Genomic DNA, 17,720 nt, shown 5'->3' with positions numbered 1-17,720 from the left:
CAGGAGAACATAAACAAGACAAAATATTGACAAAGTACCCGACGGACGAGATTTTTACGACGACCATACAAAGAAGAAGTTCTTCCGCAACATGGAAGGCACCATAGCACTTTACCGTAAGCAGGAAGCCACGTATCGCGTGACCTTTGCACGGCGGGAACGCACAGAACACTTAATGCTTCTGCTGTTCCAGTTTCGAAGCCCTGCCGCGTCTGGATGTCATGCGCGAACGTTCACGTACTCTGGGGAGTGCTAAAAATGCGAAGGCCCCGGCAATGCTGCTTTAGGCGTAGCACGCCTTTGATGTTACTCCCTCTCACGACACTAGCACCGTTCTTGTTCGGAAACATGCGCAGCAGAAACAGCGGCAAGAATGAGAACAATCTTTTTTTCTTTCTGGAACGTTTGGCTCTCTGTTGTCTTCAAGTTGGCTGAAGATGTCGATACATTTCCATTGAAGGAAACAAAATACCTGTCACATGCATGCTGCTCATGGTGCTCGACGTCGGTATTGGAAGTAGACATGGTGGGCCAAATTCACAAAGCTATCTGTTTCCTGACTGTTGTATCCCATTGGCTGGTCGCCTTTAGCAATATGTCCGTGATCACAATTCAAGCACAAGTTTTCATTGGGAATACAACCCGCATTCAGTTTTCATTTTCACTGTCTCGCATCACATGGCGCAGCATACAGAGGCCACTTCATGCGACAACGCAGGCACGGCAGAGTTGGGATCATGCATGATCCAGTGAGGAAGGTTACGAAACATGTTACGTAAGAATGCGCACCAAGACAACAGGAGGTAAACTTGCCGATGCTACGAATTTACACTAGGGAGCCGTGGGAGATCCTCTTCGCTCGGCCAGGGCTGGAGGTCCAAAGAGGCCCTTGGACCAGGCGGAGAGTGTAGCCAGGATCACTGGAGTCCTGGAATAGGGACAAAGCTAACCGCTCTTTCCCATTCTATCTCTTCCCTTATTCCCATTTTGCTACCTTGAATCACCAATAAAGCTTTTCCACCGTCACCACGAAACAGTACTAACCTAAATAGAACGTCGAACACATAGGTATGCAGGACTTATATTACCTTCTGTAGGTTAGGTATCGCAAGCTTGAGAACATTGCCTTAAAGGACACTAAAGAGCAAAACGATTTTTCTCATATTAGTAAAGTGCTCTTTCACGATACCAAAAACACCACGCTTGCTGCGAGAAGACGCTTAGTAAGCGAGAAAACACGCAAAAATAAAATGTTGGTGGCGACGCCACCTTGAAGTTTTCGCACCAATCGCAGCGACATCACGTGTTTTAATGGCGCCTGCTAGGGACTACGCTGTTCCTAATCGGTAAAATGAAGTACACTGTCCTCTGACGGGGCCATAGACTTAACATACCAAGTTCGGTGTAATTTTGTTGAGCCAATGGCGCCAAAATACGATAAATACGTTTTGAAATCCGTGATGTCAAGCGGGGAGATTTCGGCGCGAAATTTAAAGATGAAACTTTGAACTTGATTTTATCCTTTATTATTAAACCTATGATGGCGAAATTAACGACATTAGAGTACTCAGAGCACAATGTACTGATCTAAGCAGATTCATTGCGGCCGCTTAGTGTCCCTTTAAGTTGCCCGTCTTTTACTTTTCTATACGTAGTGTTTAGAATATGTTTGCAGCTTCCGATGGTTCGGCCTCCTACATTTCAAAGAAAAAAAATCAATGTAATAGTTTACATGAAGATGATAAACTACTGTAAAATGGATGGATGGATGGATGGATGGATGGGTGGATGGAGGGAGGGAGGGAGGGAGGGAGGGAGGGAGGGAGGGAGGGAGGGATGGATGGATGGATGGATGGATGGATGGATGGATGGATGGATGGATGGAACTGTACTGAGCGTCCGGCAAGGCTTAACGCGACCCGGGCTTAGGGATCTGTGAGGGCCTGTGCGACGGCTACTTCCTCCGCTGTTTCCGAGTGTTTTGTGGACACCCTGCACGCGATTCTGCTTTTGGAGTCTGTGTCGATGACTACACTCTTAACCACGTCCCACTTAAAGTGCTAGATATAGCCAGGAAACTGGAAAATGTTCCTCTGGTTTACTGAATATAGCCAGCATTTAACCAGGACCTGATTATGAGTGTAAGCCCGTCTTTTTATGGCTGTCGAGATATTTGGTTGCGTCGACAACTGTGCGTTCCTCTCCCTGCCGAAAGAAGGGAGCAAGGACTCCGCTCTTGCCTGTCGTCTGCGTCGGTTGTAACCGGTGTGCACGTTTCTAGGGATGTTTGCCACCGTAACGTTGTTGTTGATTTCTATGGGGACTGAAATTTTCGGGCCCTGTTGGCTGTTATACGTTATGCCGACCTTGTTCATAATTTGTCTTCGCCTCGTGGTGGTCGACTTTCGTTCAAGCGGTGAAATGCGTTGCGCTTCGGCTGCTTTTTTTTTCCAGGGTGTTGTGTATGCACAGGTTGGTCAGAGTGTCGGTGCTCATCGATTCTGGGAGGCCCAGGGCTGTCCTGTGCGTTTTGCTGATGAGCGTCCTTATTTTTTATTCTTTTTTTGCCGGCGTACCAGTTGTAGTAAGCGGCTACATATGCAATGTGGCTGACAATGATGAAATGGATCAGTAGAATGACGTTTTCCTCTTCATGCATGCCTGTTTGTTCCTTGTCATCTTTATGTCTCGTGGCGCTGGTGACTTTGCCTTCGAGCTTCCTCACAGTTTAGCCGTTAGCACCGTTGGCCTTAATGGTCACTACGATGATTTTCATCTTGTTAACGTTGGGAATTGCGTCTCCATCTTGGCTGTTGGCGGCATTCCTCTGCGCGCTGGCCGGAAAGGGATAGTTCTGACTTGCTCAGAGAGTATAGCTTTAAAAATTATGTGCACACGTATAAAACAATTGCTATCAAAGTGATGTCACTAGAAAGATAGAAGAGAACCACCGGTCGTCGTGCTGGCCTTTCTGTTCCTAGTTTTGTTCCTAAGTTCATCGTTATCAATTTCACATACATCAATCGGCCTCGTGTCTCACTGATGGTGGCACTGGGAACGAAATTCCGGCGACACTTGCAGTAAAAATTTTTCGCCTGCTACGCTTTGGCTGAAGCAGCTCAATTCACCATGTAAGTGCAGAAACTGTGGACAATAACGCGATTGAAAACTTAAGCAAATAAAAAGACACTGCTTTAAACAAGCGCGAAGAAGGTTAAAGAGATCCTGCGAAACTTTTCCAAGTAATGATCGAATGGCTTCATTAAAAGGGCTTGCTCCCTCACGAATCGACTGCCAAATACATTTTTGGAATTCGCCAAGTGCGAGCGGATTTACAGAGACTTGTCGCACGCACGCTTTAAGCGATTTCTCTCTCCTTTGGTACCAGCGAGCGCTCTTAAAGCTACTCAGGGAGGAATGAGAAGGGGGCAAAAAGATGCATCCGTTCGTCAGCACGCGTCATGAACTTGAGCATTTTCTTTCTTTTCTTCTTCGAGCGCGTGGCTCACTGTCAGTATGATCGCGAGCGTCGCGGCATCTCGCTGCGGCCGCGGCAATTATGCAGCCAACGATGCTCAAATCAGGTTACGGCCGTGGACTTTGGGTATATGACAGGGTCATTTGTGTTCATGGCATCATTTGTCGAGAGAAGACGGAACGATTTCTATTTGTGTCGCGTGCTGCGATATAGAGCTTGGCTCGCGTCTTCTCAGGAGCCTCACTACCGATCGGCAGTGTTTTGTGACCGTGCTGAAAAGGTGCTGCAGGGCCCCTTTAAGGAAGCAGTTGTAGAGGAGCCGTTTTTCACTCAAGATGCTCAACAGACGTGAAATCTGTGCCCGGGGATAGCGTAAAAAAGCAGTACAGGAACACGTGACGATCATGTAGAAAAATAATGACGTGGGCTTGCAAGGTCACCAAGAGGCGATGTAGATATGATACGTTCTTGCTAACTAAATATATCTAGGCTAACCTGGCATATAAAGCACTAGGCATCAAAATCACAAAAGCCCTAATATCGTTTTGGCGCTGGTCGACATACCTCTTGACGATGGTGAATTGTATGAAATTTGAGTGGCACTTCCATGCATTAGGGGTGTCGTCTTTGTTCTGACAACGTTTCGGCTTAATGACTACGCGTGTTAGTATCTCATCAATCATCATTTCAGTAGTAAGCCATATGGCCTAGGATTAAAGGGGCCTTTCATATTCTTTTTTTCGGCCGTTTGTTTGCTATGAGTCTATTTCACTGCTGCGGCACTATTGAAATCGGCGAGAGCAAAGTGTATGACATTTTAATCTCTTTCCGAAGTGGGCTTCCGTGCTGACTGCACCGTCGTGCATCGACAATTTCTGCTGCTAGAAGTGAGGTATCACTCCGCTTATGCTGGTCATTTGGATTAGTTGGAAATAAAAAAATAGATTGAGCACGCATACGATGTACCTATTGTGAGCAATATACAAATTGTGGTGTGTTTAATACTTGTTAGACCTGCGAAGAAGACAGAAATATATGCACCAATTTCAATTTTTGTGCTACTGTGACACCGGTATCCCTGTCGAATGGTCTACGACAGGAGTCTCAAACACGCTGCCAGCGGGCCGCATGCGGCCCTCGGACCTTTCGCTAGCTGCCCGCGGCTTCACGCTGAAGAGTTCTGTGACTTTGTTGAATAATACTGGAATTATAATTTCGCCTATTTCATTCAATTGATAGTGCTTTGTGCGGGTAACGTACAGGAACGGGGCTGGTCTCAAGCACATTTTTTTTCTTTCGTGAGCCACCCCATGCGCACACTATGAGCTCAAACATCACCATGCAACAAAATCTCTATATTTCAGAATCGACGTCCAGAATTTAGTGATTGTGGAAATCAGTGTCTACATGTTTTACGAAACCTGACGTCAAATGCCATTATCAAATGACCCATATGTGGAAACAATATTAATGAGAACTAACAGACAATAATGCCAAGGAAACTATACGGAGTGTTATTTCTAGTAATTAGGATATAAATGTGAAGAAAGTAAAGTGGACGAAAACTAAAGTGGACACAAAGAAAAAACGAGCCCTTAAAAGTCACCTTCTTTCCTTCATTCATAGCGAGGGCCTCGTTCTGGCAGACTTGATGCCTTCGGGTAGTATGCGAGGGATTATTGGTCAGCTGCCAGCTCGTAAAAAGATCACGTGCTACGTGACGTTAATAGGCAGAAAAAGAGTGTTCCACACCGCTGCCGTGGCTGCGATCTGCGCTGACTAACACTCCTAGGTTTAAATGTACATATATACCGCATAAAGTGGACGAGAGGATGACCGCCGCAGTAGCTCAGTTGTAGAGCATCGGACGCGTTATTCGAAGGTCGCAGGTTCGGTCCCTGCCGGCGGCAACCTTTTCGTCCACTGTACTTTCTTCACATTTATATCCTAATTACTAGAAATGGCACCCTCTATACTTTCTTTGGCATTATTGTCTGTTAGGTCTTATTAGTATTGTGTATAACAAAGAAAAAACGAGCTCTTAAAAGTCACCAATTCTTTCCTCTATATGTGGAAGAGGCGTTCTTTTAAATGGCAACGTTTTGTTTCACCTCTCCCCACCTCCCCCCGCTCCCACCAGCTTTCATCTTTAATGTCCCGGCCCTTGTGGTACTACACTGAGTGAATGCGGCCCGGCCGGCTGTGGTGTGTTTGAGACACCTGGCCTAGGCACAACACAGCGTTCATCAATGGACCGTACTTTGCATTTGTGCATCAGGGAAAAACCATTCATTCTTCTATTGCAAAACACAGAATTGCCCGCCACTGTCAACTCCTGGTGTTACAGTTTGTCACCTGCCTGTGCTATTCTTTTCCGTTAACAATAGTGTGCGCGCATTCCTCATTCCAGCGTGTTCCATTCCGCGGTGCTGTCCTCCTTGTGTCGCATCGGTCTCGGTGGCGTCCCTGGAACTTCTAGAGGTGTGTCTTCGTACGTAACAATGCATACAGCGTCACTTCCCCGTGGGAGCTCACGTTGCAGTCTGTCCATTTAATTCAATTCAATTCAAATTTTTTACTTACCAGAAAAAACTGGAAGGTCGCCAAGGCTAAAAGCCGTGAGAACGGCTTGACGAAGGCCCTGGTGACCTGTATATACACATGGCAGTAGTGCAGAAATGATTAGAGGTACATAACATGCAAGTGCAATATAAAGCATGAACAATGCATACTAATTCAAAAATGATTTCACAACTGAATATTTTTTAGATATATATTGTAAATGTGTACTAAAATAAGGGTTTCCAAAAATAAACGTACATCGTACATAGACCATCGTCAACATCGGCACTTAGACACTTAAAAGCACACGTAGATACATTTCGCGAAACACACATACATATAGCTAATATAATGCAAGATAACAAGATGTAACTTGATATAATGTATTTATACATTAGACTAAATTATGAAAAATATGAAATAGACTATGACAAAAGTTTGTTGCACATGTTCCTATGACGCCAGAGAGAAGAAATGAGAGTGTAATTGTTTCGTGTTGCAGGTGATCGTACTTTCGTGCGTGCTAAGGGTTGTGGGAACGTTGTAGGCCCAGGCTTGGTATTTATACGTAGTGTGGAAACGCGGCACAAACCAAATGTCTCTATTTCTTTTGGGAACTGTAATGACACGATGCTCTAGGCATGACAGTCAATTTGGAGAGCTCCCTATTCGAGAAATAAAGTGTGTGCAATGAGCGAAATGTATAAAAGTTGTCAGCTCGTATTACATTGAATTCTTCGAAAGCTTCACGCGTTGTTCCGAACGGGTCAATATTTCCAATTTGGGGAACTATCTTTTTTTTTGCCCAGTAATGACTTTATTTATGTTTGCTTTGCTTGTCGCGGCCCATACAAAGGTGCAATACATTCGACGTGAATTAAACAGCGCGTATATATCTAAAGTTTGACCTTGAGCGGCAAAATGTTACGACATCGAGACATCATTCCTGTTACCGAAGAAAGCTTCTTACAAACAAAATTTACATGTGTATCACAGCCTAGGTTGGAAGAACAATAAACTCCAAGTATTTCGTGGGTATCACCAATATTGCCACGCCCACTTCTTGTTTTAGTTTGAATTATTCGGCTTTGACCAGCTAGGACGTTTATCAACGATCGACGCTGTCCGCAAAGCAGTGTTCGAGAAGCTTCTCGATTGTAGTAGATCGTTTTGTTAAGAATGCGCGCCGCCCGTGAATGTTCTAGCTTTGTCGAGAGATAATGCCGCCACCAGCGATATTGGTGGAAAATTCGATAGCGCCTGTATAAAAGCCGACGCGCTTGACCGCTTGTCAGTTGATCGACGGTCGACGCTCTGTTCGCCGCTATCAGTTTATTGCTGTAGCTGGAGTTTCATTTTCTCGGCCACAAGTTCGGCCTAATAAAGAGTTTCATCTCGGACGTGCTGACTGCTGCCTTCGTCGACGTCACGACCACGTGACAATATGTATCGGCACTGATTCAAGAACAAAAGGTTAATTGGTAGTGAATACTTTATTTTTGGCACGAAAAGCAATGGCTTTGGTTTTACTTGGATCGATTTTAAGCCGGTTGATTCTTAACCATGAGGAAATTCTTCAAAGTATATCATTTGCTTTACTTATAATATAATCTCAGTTAACGCCAGCAAGGATTATTGTTGAATCATCCGCATATATGACGTATTTAACTGTTGTGTCTAGTTGAACAATATCATTAATGTAAACATTGAACATCACCACGAGTGAGGAGCAAAAATGACGAGCTCTTTTCATTATTGTGAACATTTTGGCACCTATTGCTAAAATATGATTGAATTAAACATTTGCCAACACCACGAATGCGATTTGATTCTAATTTCTCTAACAAAAATTCGGAAGATCTCACGTACCATGGGAGTCGATGTTATGCGAAGCATGCGGCTGCTAGGGGACTGTGGCGTAACTCTTTTTACTCAGCGACATGTTACAAAATGACGCTAAAGATTTGTATAAATTTTATACGCACACATATATATGCTGAAGAGCCGCATATGTGCTATATAACCAGTTTACGGTTGGGTATGCAACGTGGGTATTACCAACACCAGAAGCGGTAAGCTGATATGTAGTGCTTATATGTGTCCCGAGAAGGCGCGCACGTTTCACGAACCCGTGTACATGTGTGCAAGAAATTCTTGACAGTTCTTCAACAAGGGCATCATCACTGTGATCAGTGAGCACCAGCAGCTGGTCATGACTTGTTATAGGATCCGGTCGGGATCGTGGTGACGAGGGGTCCATGTGTAGTGAAGTATGTGGTATAGTAGAGCTGTTGGAATTCGTGGATGCCTCGGTCATTTCGTCGACAAATTGTCTGTCGACAGAGCCGGCGACATGTCGGAACCTGAAGCCCCTCTTCGCGTTGGTGAGGTATAGGCCGTCGAGGCTGGTAGGCCTGGATAGTGCTACGTAGATCAACATCAGTGGATGGTGTTTGTCGCATTCGTAGACTACCTGGGCGTATGTGGCCTACGTAGCCTAGTCTACAAAGCGGCTGTCAATAAATCTGGCATCATCCTCGGTCGGCATGAGCCCATCGCCCAGCCTCGTAAGAAATGAAGAAGACACTGCGCCGTTCTGGTGGACGAAGTGCACTTTACGGTGCGGTGATGAGGATATCATATGTAACTTTCGTTAATGTATTCCTCCGGGGTCGAGCAATGCTTCAATATAGCTTGCTGAATCATAGGAATACGAACGTATTGTTTATTAGAGTGCTATAAAAGAGGAGCCAACACTGGAACCACAGACGTTAATCTGATATGACGCCTGTATCGTAGGAGTACATATTGTAGGAGTATAATGTAGTGTTTATTGCTTTCTTGTAAAATTAGATAGCCGGCACCACAACCACAATTGACGTTGGACCGATATTACGCCTGCGTAGGCTATTTTTCCAAACCATTTTATACACCTGGCGTGGCTTAGTGGTAGAATACCTGATTGCCACGCAGAATGCTTGGGTTCGATTCCTGCTGGGATCCTAATTTTCATTCTTTCCATTCGTTGAGTCAGCGCTGCCGATGTTGGTTTTCCTTAACGCTTTAGCATTTAAGTAACCAATGTCTGTTCTCGCCGTTCCTGGTTAAATAAAAACTGTCAATCACCTGTGGCGCATACCCGTACACCGCGGCCCATGGTAAACGGGTATGTGCCACACGTGTCTAGTGGAAAGGGTTTGACGACGTACGCGACAGGATTTTAACGTTATTCATGTCATGACCCGGCAATCATATTCGTCAAATCCGCCTACCCTCCCATGCAAATTTTGGTGTACACCAAGTTAAGGAGGCGATCATGAGAGCACCCAGACGTAGGAGGCTATATAGATATATAGATAGATAGATAGATAGATACGTAGATAGAAACGCTCAAAGTGCCCGAGGTTCGCTAAGAAATGCTTCGCATTTAATATTATGATGAAGCGAGTCAAATGCCTTACTGAAATCTAGAAAGATGCCGAGCGTGAATTTATTAAAGACGATAGTATTTCTTGGGATACTTAAACGGAGAAATTTTGGTCTGTCTTTCTGTTTGTCGGCACGTCACTCGATTCAGCCACTCGGCCAAAGTTGAACCGCTTGCCCAAGGGCCAGCCATCTTGAACGGCTGACTAGGTTCATACTTGTGTACATTGTCGATCAAAAAGCAAACATTACGCATATCTGAGGCGCAACATCACTAGGTAAGTATTAGATGATGTGTTCTTTTAATAGAAAATGCATACATACGTAATTCTAAAGACCCTAGTCGCTTAAGCTGCGCTGAAAATGCGACTGCGCTGAAAACTTGCCTTCCTCCGTGCAATCTGCACGAGCTCATTGTTGTGTTTCGGTTTCGGTTCTGTATTGCACTGTACGAATGCCATGGGGCGCCGCTCTGGCATTGCTGTTTTATCCAGGCGACGGGTAAATAAAAGAGTGTGTGGAGAGTACTCGTTGAGTGCGGACATTTCTTCTGCTTCAGCGCTTCGAGCCAAACCGCGTGTTCGGGCTGGCTGGCGTCCCCGCCGGTCGCGTGGGTTACGCCGGTCTTCGCCTGCTGCTGTGCCGGGACTACCAGCCCGCAACACAGCGCTCATGTTTCCCGACGTATTGCCAGATGGCGTCCATATCTCACGCATCGCCTCTTCTATCGTCTTTAGACGACATTTGCAGCGAAGCACGCAGATACGCGGCCAATTTTTTATTCAGAGTTATGAAGTATATGCTTCCTTTAATGTCACCAACGCGGTTTCAGTGGACTTGCCGCATCTAAAGCCAACTGCGCATCTGTTAACACATCATGTTTGTGAAAGAATTTCTTTATGCGGACATGAACATTTTTTCTAAACATTTAGAGAACACGGGAAGGGCCGATATAGGCCTGTAGTTACTTTCTGTGTTGCAATCACCACCCTTAAAAATGACTGATACTTTTCTTCATGGCTCCTGGAAAAACACCATGTTCAAGAGCTAGGTTACGTATGTAGGTTAGTACATCACTAAGTACATATAAGGCGTCTTTTATTGGTGTGATGTGCAAGCCATCGGCGTCAAGCGATTTAGTGTTATCTAGATGCTTGAAGATTTCGCATACTTCAGTTTCCTTTGTTGGGTCGAGAAAGACACTCTGCCTCACGTGACTGCATTCGGTGACAAAATCCGCGTTATCCTTGCACAACGCAACTGCATTTATGGAGTAGTCATTAAAATGATTTGCGAGTGCTGTGCCATTTAAATCTTTACCACCAAAATGTATATACTCAAGAAAAGCATTTTTATTATATGACCGTGTGTGGTACTAATTAGCTTGCACGTTGCACTTGACCGTTGCCGATTGGTATGTTCAAAATACGCTGATAGTAGCCTTTCTTCGCAAATTGAAGTTCAGCGTCTAATTTATTTCTAAGTTTTTTACACTCTTTCAAAGTTTCAGCAGAGCGCGTACGTAAAAAAGTGTGATAACAGATGTTTTTACCCTTTATAATTGTCAAATGCTCGCGAGTCGCCCGGGGTTTTCTTGCCTTTCTTGCAGATTTTGACGTTTTGAAAGGAAAATGTTTACGCGTAATTGCATTGAAAAATTTGGATGAACGTATCATATGCGTTATCGGCATGTTTCTTTTTAAATATAGATGACCAGCATTGATTGGATATATCGAGAGTAAAAGCTTCAAGACTTCGAGATGCAATATGCTGTATGGTATGCAGCACCTGCCGCCTCCCTTTATCGAGATGTTCTCATCGTTTCTGACGCGTTTTGACCTCTCATTTCTCAACACTGAGTGGCCTGCTAAATTGTGCGATACTGAATCCCTGAAAAAGTGCGGCGCCCGCTTGCGGCAAGAAGGCCACCATGTGAAGCAGGTTTCCGTTGCAGCAAAATGTAAGCCGGGTTTTGATTGGAACCAGACAAATCAGAGTGACACGTCCATGAAGGAGTGAAATCTTATGCCAATTTCTGTCGTTTGCTTTAATTTTTAACTTCTAAGTTCGACAGCTTCTGTTTGCATGAGCCTATCTCTAATATTCTTTTTGAATTCATCTCCGGAAATTCAAGGAATGCGTTGCAACGTAAGATTACGCGGGTGAAATTTGAGTGCAATGCCCCTTCAGGGACAAGCGGTTCAAAATTAACCTCAAAATTTTTCTACCCAGCTGCAGTGTTCAAGTACACTGTTTGTGTAGTATATATGGGGTGACTGTGGGGTCAGTTCAACGATATTTAGATAAACAAACAGCTCATTTTATATTCAGCGCTGCGGCAGTGTTAAGCTTTGAACACGAACTGTGCATTAAATAATAGGCGAGTTTAGCCAACAGTTCAAGGTACAGTTCCACTGCAGCAGCTTATATTTCTTGCACAAAGAAAAAGTTACCTTCGCTTACTGCGGTATCATTAAAAAAATCACGCCATATCCACGAAGTAAATGATGATTGAGGAGCGGGCTCGGAGATAATCGGGTAAACCGTGAATGCTCCATACAATTCCTCTATTGTCATATAAAGACGTCTCACGTTTTTATAGTAGCGATTGTAGTCAGGTTGCTGTCGAACCACAAGCGGTCGCAGACCTCGCAGCTGTGGCCGAAGGTGTGGTCGAGGAAATCGAGGAAATGTGGTTTTGCCTACGTTAATGTCATCATCAAGGCGCTCGAAGAACAAGAGGAAGAAGACTCCTCTTTCGCGCGAGCGTGCGCATGCTACAGTTGGCTATGCTATATGTGGTTCTGCCTGCGTTAATGTGATCATGAAGGCGATCGAAGAAGAAGAGGAAGAAGACTTTTCTTTTTCGCGAGCTGCGCCTGTAGCGTTCGCCTATGGAACTAAGGTTACGCTTACGACGCGGGGCATTGCCCCAGCTCAAGAACCTGGCGAGCCAGCTCCTAAACAACGCTTGACAGCCTCCGAAGGACATGAAGCGTCGACAGAAAACAGGCGCCATTATTTACCCGATTGGCAGGGGTGTGAGCGTAAAACTAAAACGAAACAAAACAATCACAAATTCCATGCTTCCTTGGGCTTTAATTAAAATAGTTTTACTTTCGGTATAGGGCGCGAGACTTTGGTACTGGCTAACCCACTACCTTCCGACGAATCGACGAAGATATTAACTACGGTCGAGCGGCTCTGTTGCCTAGAAAAGATAGGAATAAAGCTGCTTTCAGAGAAATGCTGCAGTGAGCACCAAAACCACCTTTTTCATTTGTGAAATCTCTCGAAAAGAAGGATTTGAGAAGAGTCGTCTTGGTGCTTGTTCGAAGAATCCGAAGGAATCAACCATTAACTTTTAGAAAAGAATGAACCGGTATATCTTGCCGTGACACTACGGAAGGATGACAGAGATAGTAAGCTTCACGCTTCATCGTAAACATGTCACAAAAGTCACTTCAGACGAGGAGTCGAACAACAGAATATAATGAAATTGAAAAGCGTCAAATGAAGACTTCATGCCAAACCAAATCGTTTCCATGGCTTCCGTTGCAGTAGCACTTCATTATATGAATGCCCGCGCGTTCTGTAGCGTTATTACGAACTAAATACCCTTTGGATCAAACTGCTAGAATAAACTGCAATTCTGTTGAACCACGGAGCGTAAAGCGCAGAAGCTAACCGAAGGCATCTGAAGTTGCATGAAAAGGCACCAAATGGGCAATTACTTTTGAGAAAAGATGCGTACTTCACCATGCACCAAATGAAAAATAATGAAACGGCACCACCTAAGCGTAACCACGTGCGAGATCATTGGACTCAAAAGCCAAGTCTAGTTATGAATGAATCTTTGACTGAATGTTGATTTGATGTAAAATACAACTTCAAGAAAGGTACAGGAGCAAAAGGCGAGCAACGCCTGAGTGGGACCCCTGTACCTGCAGCACATTGCAACATTATGTTACATGATACGGATAAAGTTGATTGGCAGTCAATGTAATACGCAAAGTCGTTATACATTTCGCATACTGTGCATTAGTACCACAGAATTAACAGCAATATTAATTCGATATAGTTGCTGTGCTACCAACTGGTTTCTAAAGAAATAGATGGTGAGGTATGCGGGAAAAATAAATGCTGATAGATAGCAAAAAGTTGTTTTTTAAAAGGTGCTCCGCGCGGAGTACCTTGGTAATCCGCACGGAGACAGACATATTTGCGCGTTTTTATCCGCGCAACGTTTCTAGCTATTCTATGCCCTAACGAGCGAGACTAACCCTGAATAACTTCGCATAAACGCTGGCGTGTCTCGCGGTGATTATGCGCATCCAATTTAATTAAGGAACATTTTCTTTTAGTACACTTCTTTCGGGACAATACAACTGCTCGTAATTATTTACCGTGAGTTTCCTACGGGTCCATCCAATATTTCCTTGCAGGCTTGGTGTTAATGATCGAGTCTCGTTTTTTGCTTCACTAGTTAGTGAGAAAACGGCTGCCTCGTGTGCTTCAGAACGTGAGCTCAAATGTATCGGCAGAGGCAGCGATATTATACGCTTATTATTATTAATCTCCAGCACATTTTCGCGAAGTTTTCTCCTTGGAACAGTATCACGGGTAAAAACTTTTGCTTCGACTATAACACGTAAGTAAATACGCCCTCTCTATGATTTTTTATTCCTGCAGCGGAGGCGCACTCCCTAGAATTTCCGGCCATGGAGGTAGCCTAATTAACGTGCCTTATGTATGTTGCGAGAATCAACTATAACCCCTTACCTTGATTTATAGGCAGCGAAGAGCGGTAACGCGTCCCCATAATTTTATCCTAACGAGAAACATACTTAGCTACTTTTTTCCCATAACAATAGCTAGGGACACCCAAACTGTCTCAGAGTGCTCCTGCACAGTGCAAGCAGTCTGTTCGAATATGCAAATTCGCAAACACGGCTCGATGACAAGCTGCCTTCGTAAACTGCAGAACACCAGGTAACGTCGGTCCGCGTATCTCGCGAATGTAAGCGTTAATTCAATGCCTGCCCGCCGGCGCTTAACACCCTTTTATTGGAGGATGTTCGGCGGCTGTGCTGTGCGAGTGTTATCGCTTTTTGCAGCAGCAGTGACGCACAAGTAGTTCAGTTGGTTGCTTTTTGTTAATAGAGCAAGCCTTGGGCCCTTTAATGTACGTGATATTCTTCGGGTGCGGCCTAAACAAAGGCTAAGCGAGGCCGATGTTAACATGTAAATCCGCAGTACTTTCAGCCACTTGAATGCAAAGGAAAAAAAATCTTCATTATCACGACACGCTACCAGTTACAGAGACGCGTATACCCATCCCCTCACGATAGGCTAAACAGGACGCAAGCGGTACACTACAGACAATTACAAACAGATTCGTACAGAAACCCCAGACTCATGCACGCCATCTATCCAGATGTTTACACTACAAACAGATGCAGATCGTGTGGCGAGGTTGCCACGCTAAGCCACATGTTGTGAGAGTGTCAGGGCTTAATAGACAAATCGAACAGAGCCGATTCATCCGTCTCTTCCACCGCCAGCCTCCGCTCGCGCTGGAAGACCGCACTGCTCAGCTCGAACCTGACAGCACAACTCTGGGCCGTCCAGCGTGCCGAGGAAGCCGCTTCGAGACAAGGTCTCGGAACCGCGTCCGCGGTGGGTGCCCAGGCCCACTAAAAAGACGCCGGACTCAAATCTCATTGATTTGACAATAAAGTTTCTGTTCCTTATTATTCTGCACATGCCCTACACTCTAATAAAAAAAGGAGTATGCGTGACTCTTTTCGGTGAATTCTGACTTGCCGCGTACCGTAAAATGCCGAGCAAGCCCCCCCCCCCTCCACCGCGGCCATTCATTCTTCAAGACGAGCATCGCCTGTCTAAAAAGACCCAGATGAATGAGTACACTGAACGCGTATCAATGTTGTTTATGAAGTTACGTTGCCATGTGGCCGGTCGTATATTGGCCAAACCGGTCGCTGCTTCAGTGGTGAGGCTCGCGCAAGTTCATCCTCATTGACATTATCAACAAAAGAAATTGCCATTATCAAGAAAAGACATGGACTGTAAGATTCTCGGTGCGATTCTTCCTGTTCAACCCTTATAAGTGTTGTACCTTCAAGAAAGTACAACGCTTTTAACGGTTTAACAAGAACACCCCCTCTTCCTCCGCCATCTTGAATTTCGGTCCGGGACCGAGCAAGCCCCCCCCCCCCAATTTGGTCGGATTATACTTCACCGTATGGGGAAGGGCCCGCTTGATCGGCATTTTACAGTATACGACTCTCTCTTTAAAGAAGCATGGTGACTCTCTTGGTGGGTCAGAGTCGGCACGCTCTAGGAGAGATCCGAAGGATCACATTCCCACTTATGAGGGAGTCAGACGACTCTTGCCGGTAACACTCCTACGGGGGTCAAACGACACACACCGAAGCGTCAAGCGACTCCACAAATATATTAAGTTGCGCAATTCAACCATGTTCTACGTTTGCGCGACTACTCTTGGAAATAGTGAAGTATTCATTTTAAGCAAGTCAAAATGACACTTGCCGTTGTGCCCATCGACTGCAAAAAAAAAAGAATAGTTCAATTTTGGTAATATTTAAAAGAAACTCGTCAAAACAACACACGTTTTCTAGCAGAGTAATCTAGAAAGCGCGAAAAGATGGTCTGTGATCTCCAATTAAGTAGTTGAGGTATTCCTTATTTACATGCTCGTATGAGTATAGCCAACTAAACTGTATGACTGCGATCTGCATAGTGTAGTATAGTGCAAAATAAAATGCAGTAATCGGCATCATCTTTCCATACTTATTCCTCATGATTATGAATAAATCAAAATGTGGTGAGAGCTGGAGGCATCAGACTTGTGAATTGCTATGTTGTCGCTTCTTTTCAGCGTGAGCAGCCATGAAAAATTGCATCTGAAAAGCAGAACGTGATATTATGATGAGAACACGGAATTGCAGTAACAGCTTCCAAAACCTACACAATAAGTGATTTACACAGACATAATGAAGGCTCACAACAAAAAAAAAAAATTCGGCAGATCTCACGTACCGTGAGAGTCGATGTTATGCGAAGCATGCGGCGCTTAGGTGACTGTGGCGTAACTTTTTTACTGAGCGATACGTTACAAAATGACGCTAAATATATATGTTGAAGAGCCGCATATGAGTTATATAACCAGTTGTTTATGGTTGGGTAACGCTGCCAATGGCACCGTGGGTATTACCAACACCAGAAGCGGTAAGCTGATATGTAGTGCTTATACGTGTCCCGAGAACGCACGCACGTTTCACGAACCCGTGTGCATGTGTGCAAGAAGTTCTTGACAGTTCTTGAACAAGGGCATCATCACCGTGATCAGTGAGCACCAGCAGCTGGTCATGACTTGTTATAGGATCCGGTCGTGATCGCGGTGACGAGGGGTCCATGTGTAGTGAAGTATGTGGTATAGTAGAGCTGCTGGAATTCATGGATGCCTCGGTCATTTCGTCGACAAATTGTCTGTCGAAAGAGCCGGCGACATGTCGGAACCTGAAGCCACCCTTCGCGTTGGTGAGGTATAGGCCGTCGAGGCTGGTAGGGCTGGAGAGTGCTACGTAGAACAAAATCAGTGGTGTTTGTCGTATTTGTAGACTACCTGGGCGTATGCGACCTACGTAGCCTAGTCTACAAAGCGGCTGTCAATCAATCTGGCATCATCCTCGGTCAGCATGAGACCATCGCCCAGCCTCGTAAGAAATGAAGAGGACACTGCTTCGTTCTGGTGGACGAAGTGCATTTTACGGTGCGGTGATGTGGATATCATATGTAACTTTCGTTAATGTATTTCTCCGGGGTCGATCAATGCTTCAATATAGCTTGCTGAATCATAGGAACACAAACGTAATGTTTATTAGACTGCTATAAAAGTAGAGCCAACACTGGAACTACAGATTTTAATCTTATATGTTGCCTGTATCGTAGGAGTACACATCGTAGGAGCATCATGTAGTGTTTATTGCTTTCTTGTAAAATTAGATAACCAGCACCACAACCGAAATTGACGTTGCACCGTATTACGCCTGCGTAGGCTGTTTTCCAAAACCAGTTTATAGACCTGGCGTGGCTCAGTGGTAGAATACCTGATTGTCACGCAGAATGCTTGGGTTCGATTCCTGCTGGGATCCTAATTTGCATTCTTTCCATTCGTTGAGTCAATGCTGCCGATGTTGGTTTTCCTTAA

At 44.8% G+C, this 17,720-nt stretch overlaps 1 protein-coding gene across 1 annotated transcript in view; it reads right to left on the bottom strand.

Annotated features, from left to right (window-relative positions):
• Positions 1–831: 831 nt before the first annotated feature.
• LOC119374895 (uncharacterized) overlaps positions 832–17,720 on the bottom strand; it is a 59,623-nt gene continuing 42,734 nt past the window's right edge. Inside the window, exon 2 of the mRNA XM_037645099.1 lies at positions 832–928. Within this exon, the coding sequence (XP_037501027.1) occupies positions 832–928 (97 nt within the window). The remainder of the gene's footprint in view (positions 929–17,720) is intronic.

This window comes from Rhipicephalus sanguineus, chromosome 11, assembly GCF_013339695.2.
Source record: "Rhipicephalus sanguineus isolate Rsan-2018 chromosome 11, BIME_Rsan_1.4, whole genome shotgun sequence".
NCBI lineage: Eukaryota > Metazoa > Arthropoda > Arachnida > Ixodida > Ixodidae > Rhipicephalus > Rhipicephalus sanguineus.
Note: the sequence above shows the minus strand (reverse complement) of the source record. Positions and strands in the feature narration are given on the sequence as shown.